General features: G+C 42.4%; 1 protein-coding gene across 1 annotated transcript; it reads right to left on the reverse strand.

Moving 5' to 3' along the window:
- Window positions 1-3,510: 3,510 nt before the first annotated feature.
- On the reverse strand, window positions 3,511-4,874 carry LOC311180640 (olfactory receptor 7A5-like; the record flags this gene model as incomplete). Its single annotated transcript, XM_084248555.1, has 2 exons — window positions 3,511-4,441; window positions 4,855-4,874. 2 exons carry the CDS (start codon window positions 4,872-4,874, stop codon window positions 3,511-3,513), a joined length of 951 nt encoding a protein of 316 aa, XP_084104681.1.
- Between the last annotated feature and the right edge of the window lie 7,297 nt (window positions 4,875-12,171).

A 12,171-nucleotide genomic window follows, 5' to 3' on the forward strand; every position in this document is an offset into this window, starting at 1 on the left:
TATGGTTTGGGGTCTTACATGAAAGACTTTTATATTCATTTTGAATTGGTTTTTGTGTGTTTGGAGATGGAATCATCTAGTTTCATTCTTCTGCATGTGTGTCCAGTTTTCCCATTACCATTTCCTAAAGAGGCTTCTTGCTCCAGTGTATGTTCCTGGCTCCTATTTTGTTGAGTAACTGTTCCTATAAGTCAGGTTTGTTTCTGGGTCTTGATTCTATCCCATTGTTCCAGACCATTTTAATCATCCAGGATTGTTTTACTTATTATAGCTTTATAGTATAGTTTTAAGTCTGGTTTAAGTCTGGTTTAATAAGGACGTTTTCCCTTTTTTGGTCAGATTTGCTTTGCTGTCCAGGGTCTTTTGTGGTTCTATATGAATTTCAGTAATGTATGTTTTATTCCTTAAAGTGTGTCACTGATAATTCCATGGGATTATATTGATTCTGTGTAGTGCTTTGTGTAGGATGTTCATTGTGACCACATTGATTCTTCCAATCCATGAACAAGAAATAACTAAACATTTCTTCGTGTCTTTTTGTATCTCTTTTGACAGTCTTCTAGTTTTCTTTAAACAGGCCCTCCACATCCTTTGTTAAGTTTACTAACTAGGTATTTAACTTTTATTTATTTTGGTTTGATTGTACGTGGGATCACTTTCTTGATTTTTTTCTCACCTAAATCATTGTTTATATATAGGAAGGGAGCTGATTTTGTTTGTGTTTATATCTTGCCATATTAACTGAACTGGTTTATTATATCGTTAGATCCAGTCCAGGTATGCTGAAAACCCTAAAATCTGGACATAAATGGAACTCATCCTAAAATACTAACCACTATTTACAAGCACTTGTCTCAAAACATCCATGTGAATATTGGTTTATTATTCCCACACTATTAGAGAAGAGAAAACTGACATAGGTCCATCTTTTAAAAAAATAATTTAAGAAAGATATTCAATCTTGTGTAACCTTATGTGTATTATGTATAAAGGGACCCATGTAGTATGTGTGCCTAATTTTTTATGGCTATTCCAATTCAGTAATTTCACATTTTATTTTATACTGCAAAATAACTTTATTATTCACTTTGAAACATAAGTTAATTTTAATATAAATCTATTTATTAAAGGAGACACTCCCATTAAATTCTTTCCATTTCCTTTGAGTTTAGCTTTCAATTTATTACACTGAAGTAACCTTGCATTATAACATTATATAAATTTCAGATATGCATGATTATTAATCAACATAGGTATATGCAACATTTAGTTCATTGCTAATAGTTCAAATTTGGGCCTCTCCTGGTGGTGCATGTGGTTGAGCACAGCGCTCTGAAGCTGACTGCAGCCTAGCAGTGCCGGATTGATCCCGGCTGGCCAGCGAGGGTCCCACATGGCACCGTAGACCTCTCCTGTCTCGCCCGCTGCTCCCCTCAGCAGTGTCTGTCATCAGTCTGCCTATTCTGTTCCCTGCTTTGTCTCTGGTGAATCCTCTCACCTCCCGCACATCTGGCCTGTACCCCAGTTCTTGTATAAATAAATTTTAAAAAAAGAATATTTTTTTTAAAAAGTTCAGATTTATCTTTCATTATACCATTGTCCTCAGTTTCTGATTTAAACACCTCCCTTACCCCATCTTTCTGTTAGCCACTAAATGTTCTTATTTTGTTTTATTCACATAATCTGTTTATTTGTTTCCTTTATCACACATGAGTGAAATCATGGTATTTGACTTTCTCTGCTTGGCTTATTTCAGTAAGGATAATTGTGATGTTTCCCTTCTGTTGTTGCAAAGGGCACAATGTCATTTTTTAATATATAAAGGAATAAATAGTTTTCCATTATCTACATATACCACATCATTTTGGACATTTGTCAATCAGTGGACACTTGGATAGTTTCTGCCTCGTGACTATTGTAAATTCCACTGCAGTGAACATGGGTGACACACACCTTTTTGAATTAGTAGTTTTTGTGTATATTTTCCAGCTACATACTCAGAAGTAGACAACTGGATCACAGGGAACTTATATTCTTAAATTTTGAGGAATTTCCATATGGCTTCCAGAACAGATGCCCAAGTTTCCCTTCCATCAACATTACATAAGGGTTTCCTTTTCCGGCGGGGACCCTGTGAGCTCAGTGACCAGCACAGGAAAGGAAATCTCCATGCTCTACCGGAGTGAGGAGATCAGAGTTTTCAGGGGAGCCCAGATGGCTTCATAATGGATCCCAGAGCAGAAAAAGGACGGGTGGGGCAGAGAACACAGCACTTCTTTGCAAAGTAGCAAGCAGACTTGCAGCATTTGCAAACTGCGTTCCTCAATGGACAGCAGGGCTGGTGGCTGTGGTGGTCATTGCCTGTGGCAATGAACACAATATAGAAAATGTTTTAAATAGAATTAAACTGGCAAACACATTTACTTCAGAAATAGAGGATCCAAATATGTAAATCACCCAGTTAGGAAAACAGAGAGAAATGATACAAGGACACAGGAAAAATAAGGAAACACTACAAACAATGTCAGATGCAATTAGAAGTGGAAACATAAGGATAGTGGATAATCCAGAAGGTGAAGAAAGAAGCGAGGAGGGAGGCTTTTCCAAAAAATCGTTGCTGAGAATTATCCAACGCAAAGAATGAAATAAGCAGGAATGTCCAGGATGTAGAGATGACACCTGAATTTCAAATTGAAAATGACCTGCACCTGACACCGTGCTGTTAAATTATAAAAAAATCACGAAAAAGAGAAGAATTTACAGGAGGCCTGAGTAAAAGATCATTTGCAAAGGCCCCAAATTAGGCCCCAAATTAGGCTCTCCAGGAAAGAAGAGGAATGAATGCAAGGACTTCCAGCCAAGAATACTCTATCCTGAAGAATTATTCAAATATAAATGTTCAATAAAAGCTTCCTGGACAGAGAAGCCAATGGAGTTTATCACTGTCTGGGCTGCCTGCCTGACAATAAAGCTGACAAGAGTTCTTCTGTAAGGAAGAAAAACTGAGCCTTAGCTCACAAAGCCCTGAGCAAAATGACATGAACAGAAATATTACGGGTCTACACAAATCACCGAAGGAATGGAAGTAAAGGACAGAAATCAGGGGCAGCTGAATATTGATCCTGAACACGCCTGGATACTGTGATATGACGAGGTTTTTCTGGAGATCATCAGTAAGTTGCTTGTTTTTACCTGACACAGTTGTACATATTTTTCCTCCATTTGTTTATATTATTTTGTAAATGCCAACTTTTTGTTTTAAACATTTTCCTAAAGAAAAATTCAAGTACACTATGCTTTTGTTAGTGCTGACTCCAGTATTCAGAGCAGTTAAAAATAATTAAGGAAATACAGAAAGCATATTTATAACGTATAAAAAAACTGATATCAAAATCTGTACATAAGACAAACACAGATTATCTCTGACTAACTGAGGACAGGATCATGACACAGTCCATGGACTGTGAGCCCTGCTGCTCCCGACCCGACAATCTGAGGGCAGAAACACCATCATGTTGGTCTCACCAGGGCCTGCTTTATGTCCTTGTTTCTGAGACTGTAGATGAAGGGGTTCAGCATGGGGGTCAACACCGTGTACATCACCGAGGCGATTGCACTGTCCCTGGAGTCGTGGGTAGAGGCAGAGCTGAGGTACACGCCGAGCGCCGTCCCATAGAACAGGGAGACCACGCAGAGGTGAGACCCGCAGGTGGAGAAGGCTTTGTACCTGCCGCTCGCCGATGACATTTTCAAAACAGAGGATACAATCTTAGAGTAAGAGTAAAGGATGCCACTGAGAGGAATGATCCCCAGAATCCCCGCTGCTAAATATATCACCAGCTCATTGAGGAAGGTGTCAGAGCAGGCAAGCTGGATCACCTGGTCCAGGTCACAGAAGAAGTGAGGGATTTGCAGCTGTGAGCAAAAGGACAGTCGCAAAACCATTAAGCTGTGTAACAGAGAATACAGAAGACTTAACACCCAGGATGCAAGAAGCAGGAGGATGCAGAACTGGGGATTCATGATGACCATGTGGTGCAGGGGATGGCAGATGGCCACAAACCGATCGTAGGCCATGGCTGTCAAGAGGAAGTTGTCCACGCTTGCAAAAATTATGAAGAAGAATATCTGGCTGAGGCAGCCCGCGTAGGTTATGGCTTTGTTCTGTGTCTGGATGTTCAGCAGCATCTTGGGGACGGTGGTGGAGGTGAAGCCGATGTCGGCAAAGGACAGGTTGGCGAGGAAGAAGTACATGGGGGTGTGCAGGTGGGGGTCCGTGACGCTGGCCAGGATGATGAGGAGATTCCCAGTGACCGTGACCAAGTACATGGCCAAGAATGCCCAGAAGAGGAGGGGCTGCAGCGAGGCCTCTTCTGAGAGCCCCAGGAGGGTGAAGGCTGTGGGGTGGGTTTGGTTTCCTGGCGCCAGGTCGCTGGTGAGCCTGGGGGATGGAGACAGAAGTGATGTCAACTTAACCACAGCAGAGCAATCACGGAATGAGTTTGAATTGGGTGATTTTATTTTAAATACATTCAGTTAATAAATTTCATGTTATGGAGCTAGTGACTTTTACCTGAAATTTTTAAGGCTCTTAATGACCCACCTTCTTTTGATGCTGAAAATAATTAGCCATTCTTACATCTAATGCAAACATATTCCAAGTCCAAATTTTCTTTAAAAATTTCCTGAGATTTTCATTTTTCTTTTTAAAAAGAACATGCAGATTGACTGAAATCCACTGCTGTGGGGAGCAGCAGGGAGACAGGAGAGGTCTGCTGTGCCATATGGGTGGGTAGCTCCCTGGCCAGGGATCAAACTCGTATTGTAATGGCTATGGATAGCTTCATAGGTTACATCGTAACCCCTTGTGCCATCACGGAGGCCTTGAGATTTTCTTTAAAATATGTTCGACCAGTTATATTATCCAAATATTGTTGGAATCATGCAGAAAAAGCAGTGAGACCAACTTTGAAAAATCCTAGCTCTGGGTCCTCCCTGATGGCCTAGGGGTTATGTCTCAGGGCTTCCACCCAGACAGCCTGTATTCTATCCCTGGCCAGGATGCTGACCCACATGGTGCAACAGACCTCTCCTGTTTTGCCAGCTGCTCCCCTCAGCAGTGGATCTCAGTACATCTGCTGTCCAGCTCCCCAACCTTGTCTCTGGTGAGTCCTCTCATCCTCTGCGCCTCTGGCCTGCATGCCAGCTCTTCTATGCATAAATAATAAAAAAAATAAATCTTTTTTTAAAAGAAATAAAATCCTATCCCCAAGCAAGTTTTCTTTAAGTGTGTGTGTGGTCTCCATAAATAATATTTCATATGGTGGTTATTATTGTTAAGTAAAATAATGCAGTTGGATGAAGAGGTAGAATCTAGAGGAAGCTTATATAACCACTTCCAATTAGGAGACTTTGAATAAAAAATATGAAGTCATCAGGATTTTTAATGAAGGAGATATCACGTGGTAACAATATATCCAAGAAAAGAACATTCGTTTTTGGGGTAATCTCTAGAAAACAATGTCAGTACAGCAGCATTCCTGGCACAGTTACAGATCCCAGAAGTATGCTGTGACAAGAGGGGGCGCTCCAGGTTGGGGATGAGATGAGAGAGTGGGCAGGAGGCCTGGACATCCTGCTGCCTCATGACATTGTACATTTGCTGATCTTCTGGTGTGTGGATTGTGTTACATGCGCTGTGCCTAGGTGTGAGCAGTAGTCCTACATGTATAAATTATCTGTAATTCAAATCCCTCTGTAAACTATCATTTCTTTCTATCACATTTAATCTAAATTCTGACTGTTTGATGATAGAAGACAGCTTCAACTTGGGATACATGTCCAATCTGTGCATCTCTTTACCTGTAATAAGGCTTATTCCCCTTATTTTAGTCACACACACACTTTTGGATCCGCGCTTAGGGCATTTTGTCCTGTGCACTGAGGCAGAGCTGAGAATTGGAAATCAAATCACTAAGGACAACGAAAATAGGAAGTGGTTTGCCTTTCAAAGAATCAGCTCTCCAGAATTGTTGTAAAGAAAGTTGCTATTTTCTTCTGCATTTTTTAAAGATTTGTTTTATTTATATAAGAGCCCGGGTACAGGCCAGATGTGCAGGAGGGTGAGAGGATTCACCAGAGACAGAGCCGGGAACAGAACAGGCAGACTGAGGAAATCCACAGTGCTGAGCGAGCAGCGGGTGAGACAGGAGAGGTCTGCTCACCATGTGGGTTGCTCTGAGGCCTGTGGGGATCGAACTGGCACTGCAGAGGCTCGGACAGCTTCACAGCGCTGCGCTCAACCGCCTGCGCCACCAGGGAGGCCCTTCTGCATTTTAAGACACTGGATACCTAAAAACGAAGAACCTTGGTTTTTGTGTCCTTATTTATTCATTTATTGTTTTGTAACTGAGGTAGTTCCAGGGTTCCCCCACCAGGTATGGCCACCATAGTGCACCCACACCCTCTCACCCATGTTCCACCACTGCAGACCATTGTGCTTCTCCCCCACCTCGTTCTTCCCCTTCCCCTAGCCTCCCCTGTTGGTGTCTCAGCTCTGTAGTCAGTTAGCAAGTGTTAGTTTCTAACCTTGTCTTAATCTGTTAATTTAATTTCTTTATATTCCACACATCAGTCACACCGTCTGATATTCATCTTTCTCGTGACTTATTTCACCTGGCATTGTGATTTCAAGCTCCGTCCATGTGCCACAAATGGCTAAAGTTTGTCTTTTTGATTGCTGAGTAGTATCCATGGCGTGTATATACTACATCTTCTTGATCTACTCATGTTAGGATGTGTCAGCTATAATGTATAGGGCTGCAATAAACAAGGCAGTGCAAGTTTTCTTTGAACTTAGCTTTTTGAATACCGTAGACAGATGCCTAGGAGTGGAATGACTGGGTCAAATGGCAGATCCATGTTTACTGTTTGAGACACGTCCTCACTGCTCTCTGTGAGGGCTGGACCAGGCTGCACTCCCACCCCCAGCGAGTGTGGCCCACTGCCCTGCATCTGAACAGCATCCTGTCAGGGTCAGTTCCTTTGCACCGTCTACTTCTTGGCAGGCCCCAGTTACTCTCAACTCTGACTGGAAAAAGCTAATTGGGAGATAAACCTAGATAAACAAAAATGGATTCCAGTATGCTTGAGGAAAATATCATTTGTCATTTGAATACAGAAGAATGTGATCCAGGAGATGGGAAGGTGGGGGCTGTTTTTATGAACAAATTGGCTGCCCATCATCCCTTTGTCTCTCTTGTATGCAGAAGGTTTTCAGTTCATGTAGCACCACGTGTGGCTTCCTGCTTTTTCATGTCACAAGGAAGTCAGTGGCTATGCAAATACAAGAGAGCACCTAAATATGTGTTTTCCAGAGGAGACACCTAGATGGGCATCAAGCACATGAGGGGGTGCTCAGGATCACTCACCAGGGAAATGCAAATCTGAACCAGGAGCTGTCACCTCACAGCTGCTGACAGAGCTCCCAGGGAGATGACCAAAGGTCAGCAGTGGGAGTGGGGTGCAGAGAACCCTGGGGTGCTATCAGTAGGATAATAAACCATGTTAGCCACAGTGGATAAGCAAACAGAGGCGCCTCAAAATAGCAAAGATAGAGTCCCCCGTGATATGTTCAAACATGTACAAAGGATGAAAACAGGACATGGAACAGCTATCTGCACCCCTTGTTTGTTGAGCCAAAATTTAGAAATAAACTATGAGTCCATAAGTGGATAAATAAATAAAAAAATGTTTACATGTATAGATATAAAATATATATGTGCTATATATATATCTGTATATAGTATTGCTCTTAATTGTCCAAGTGAATATACATGGATTATGTAAAACATATAATGTGTAATACACGCACAAGACACCATGTTGTTATAATACACATTCTATGTAATGAAATATCAAATAATATTAGTCAAGAGAAAGAAGGACACCCTGCCTTTTGTGACAACATGAGCACCTAAGAACATCCTGCTCCTTGATGGAAGTCAGAGAACTGCAAATACTGGATATCACTTGTGTGTGCGCATCTGAAACAGACTTAACTTGCTTCCACGGACTAGGGTGGGGAATTGGGAAGAGGTTGTTTGAGGATACACACTTGAAGCTGCTGGATGAATAAGGTTCTGGAATCTACTACAGTGTGACATAGTCAACAGTCATTCTTTGTAACCTTCAAAATTGCCAAGAGATTATTTCTGAATCATTTTGTTTCAAAAATAAATATCGATTGTGTGCACTGATAGAGTGTTAGCTTGTGCTCACTGGGAATCATACTGCAATATAAATATATCAAATCAACATGTTTTTCTCCAACGTACACAGTGTTTCATATCAGTGAAATCTCAATGAAAATAAAACAGATCACATCACAGTGTAAGGAGACATAGTAATGACTAAACACAGATGTGACCTATGAACACAATATGTACAATAGCTTATCACTACTAAGAATGCAAGAAAACAGCCGATGTTTAAAATCCATGGTGGGACACAATAGAACCAAATGAGCATCAAATAAAATTGAAAACTTTAGAATATTTTGCCAACAATCTATACATATGTGGGAGAATTGAGTGCAAAACATGTATCCTGAGAAATTCCAAATCTGTTTGAGTATTTGAATCACACACCAGAATACTGAGCCCTAGTAAGTAAGTAAACTGTAAGAATGAGCACAATTTATAATTTAAAAAGTAAAATACTAACAAGCAAATCTATGCAGATTTGACTACTGGAGTGGTTGCAAAGGAAAACTCTTTAGATCCCAAATTGAAATTAAATAATAAGTATAAATTATGTGAGCACCTACTATGAGGGAAAACTGTTCATCTCCTGTTCATCTCCTGCACACTGTTCATCTCCTCAACTGCTCGGTGAGGTCATTTGCCTTCATTTGTGTAGAGCTCTCTGACACACATCACCTTCACACACCCCTCCACCACCATGCATCCCCTTCGCATTTAACACTTTATTTCCTGCTGCCTCAACTCCAGACCTTCCTGAATCTGTCCTAACTTTACTGGATCCACATTAAGCCCCCACTCCTCCTTCAGTCTCATCCTAACAGATTTTCGTCCCGTCTCTGCACTGTCAGCACCATCTCTGTATTGTTGAGAGCAGTGGACAGTTTTGAGTCACAAATTAATTAATTATAAAGTGATGAGTCGGCCGAGCAAGAGAACAAGGGAACCTCTTGTCCCTGGGCCTGGTTTGATCTCTGTGACCTGAGGCAGAACTTCTCAGTTTGCATTTTCCCTGGATCTGTCCCAAGTGCCTGCTGGGCTCTGAGACTCACCTGGGTGGGGGCTGTGAGGGGGGCTTCTCCATGTAGCCGTGTGAGTCCCTCCTGGACGCTTGAGGATGGATCTGGGCTGTGTCACAGACAGGATCTCAGGAGGGCGCCAAGGGCTGGTCCCTGGGCAGAGGTCGGGCTCCACAGACAGGAATCATGTCCTCTCCAGTCCCGGGTTGGACAGTCTGAGGGACCGAGGGAGACAGGGTATTTACCGCCCTCCACGCGGTCCATTAGCCACACCTCACTCTCCTGCTCCATGCTCTGAGCTCATGATTTCCCTGTGGACACTAGATTGGGCAAAAGGAAAGTTTGTTAATGATTCTCTGATCCTGAGAGACTAGATTAGATGTCAAGTGCATCCAGTTTTGTTATTCCCAGACATTCATGTTTTAACCACCCAGCACCTGTTCTAATTCTGTGTTCAAGTTTTCAAAATGTGCTGGGAATTGCATGGGGACTATAATCAAGATGAAAAGCAAACATTGTGCAAGAAAGGAAAAATGATGTAAAAAATAGATAAAATAATTTTTTTTTTTTTTAAAGTCTGTGCTGAGGATCCCAACTTGACACGATGCCCTGGATCATCAAGGCATAAATGTGTTGGGGCACAGACCCCCATCATATGTCCTGTAGTGCTTTTCCTCTCTCATCAAGCTGAGAACCGAGCCTTCTATATAAAACTTATGCAACCACACTCCTTGTTGTCATGGCACTTTTGCAAAAGCAAATAAGAATTTCTTTTTTGATTATACCCTGATGTGACTGCTGCAGCCTTATGTTTGAAATTCCAAAAGGAAACGCCTGTGATCCTAACCAGCCAAATGTGCTGGGCCCAAGAGTGAAGATTTTGGTACCTGCCGCACTCACTCTGAAGCCCGTGTGCCTCCTCCTACCCCCGAGACTAAGCTCGTGTCCTGCTTAGCAGCACAGGGAGCTGCTAACACACGTCACTGCTTCCAGAGTGAGGTGCTGCCCACAACAGTCCACTCCTGACACCGGGTGTCCCATCCTCACAGGTCACCACGTCATCCGAGCAGCAGTTGACTGAGCAACCTCTAAATCCTAACCAGTCTTCACTGCCAAAGCAGGGCCCGTGACAGCCCCCAAGGGAGGCAGGAGCAGGCGCCACAATGAACTCCAAGTGAAGGTCTCCTGTTGCTCTTCTAGCAGCCAGAGGAAGGGCTTGTGGTGACTGTGACGACTCGCCTCAGTACTGAAAATCTTCTTTGGAAGACTGTAGATTTTCCTTAACTTTCTTGTCCTTAGTATCCACTTTGTTGTGAGACTTTCTTGTCCTTAGTATCCTTAATTTTCCTGTCTTGATGTCCACTCTGTTCCCACACAACACAATAGGGTTGTTTTCACACCCCCCGACTAGGTCTCTATGCGCATTAGGCAGGGTCTGGGAAATAATTTGATGTTACATCAGAGAATCTAATGGCTCACTGGGCTTGCACCAGTAGCCTCTCTCTGTCCGTGAGATGTGTCCTCACCAGCTGGGTACATCACGTTGAACTTGGCATGTCTCTGTGGTAGGGAACAGGAGAGGATGGGCCTCAACACCCAGGTTCTTTGTGTGTCTTTAATTGTGAGAATTAGGCTGTGCAAATATGTCCTCCCTTGAGTGGGCCGTCCTTGTGCTGTAGTGCTGTGTTCTTGTGCTGCACAGAGCATTTTGATTGATCCAGTCCCAGTTATTCATGTTCTCCTTTGTTTCCCTTGCTGCTGGGGAGGATTCCACAAACACATCTGAAATTTATTTTCAAGAGTGTTTCACCCACGTTTTCTTCTATGTGTGTTATCATTTTGGGTCTTACATCAAAGTCTTTTATTCATTTTGTTTTTTTAAAGATTCATTTATTTATGCATACAAGAGCTGGGGTACAGGTCAGACATGCGGGAGGGTGAGAGGATTTACCAGAGACAGAGTGGGGAACAGAACAGGCAGAGTGACTGAACTGCACTGCTGAGGGGAGCAGCGGGCAAGTCAGGAGAGGTGTGCCGCGCCATGTGGGTGCTCCCTGGCCAGCTGGGGGATCAAACTCGTGTTGAGAGGCTGTGGACAGCTTCACAGTGTGGTGCTTAACCCCGCGCCAGCAGGGAGGCCCCTTTTATTCATTTTGAATTGATTTTTGTGTGATTTGAGATGCAGTCATCTAGTTTCATTCTTTTGCATGTGTGTGCAGTTTTCCCAATACCATTTACTGATGAGTCTCCTTGGTCCAGTATCTGTTCGTGGCTCCTAATGTGTGGATTTAACTATTCCTATAAGTCTGGTTAATTTCTGGGATCTTCATTCTACCCCTTTGGTCTCTGTGTCTGTTATTGTTGCCAGACCATTTTAATCATCCAGTATTGTTTTAATTGCTATAGCTTTATAGTGTAGTTTGAAGTCTGGTATTGTCATAATTTTTCCCCTTTTTGTCAGAGTTGCTTTGCTTTCCAGGGTCTTTTGTGGTTCCATATGAATGTCAGTAATGTGTGTTTTATTCCATGAAGGTGCTGTTGATAACATCATGTGTTGGGTTGACTCTGTGTAGTGCTTTGTGGAGGATGGTCATTGTGGCCACCTTGATTCTTCCAGTCCATGAGCAAGAATAACTTTCCATTTCCTTGTGTCTTTTTCTATTCCTTTTAATTCCAGGTATGCGTGAATATTAATCATCATGTGTATATTCAACATTAAGTTCACTGCCAAAAGTTTAGCTTTGTCTTTCATTATACCATTGCCCTCTGTTTCTGATTAATCACCTCCCTTTGCCCATCTTTCTGGTAGCCACTAAATGTTCTTATATAGTCCAAAAGTATAGTTTGTTTTATTGACATGATCTGTTTATTTGTTATCTTTATCACATGTG

The sequence above is a fragment of the Talpa europaea genome, assembly GCF_964194135.1.
Source record: "Talpa europaea genome assembly, chromosome: 12".
Lineage (NCBI taxonomy): Eukaryota > Metazoa > Chordata > Mammalia > Eulipotyphla > Talpidae > Talpa > Talpa europaea.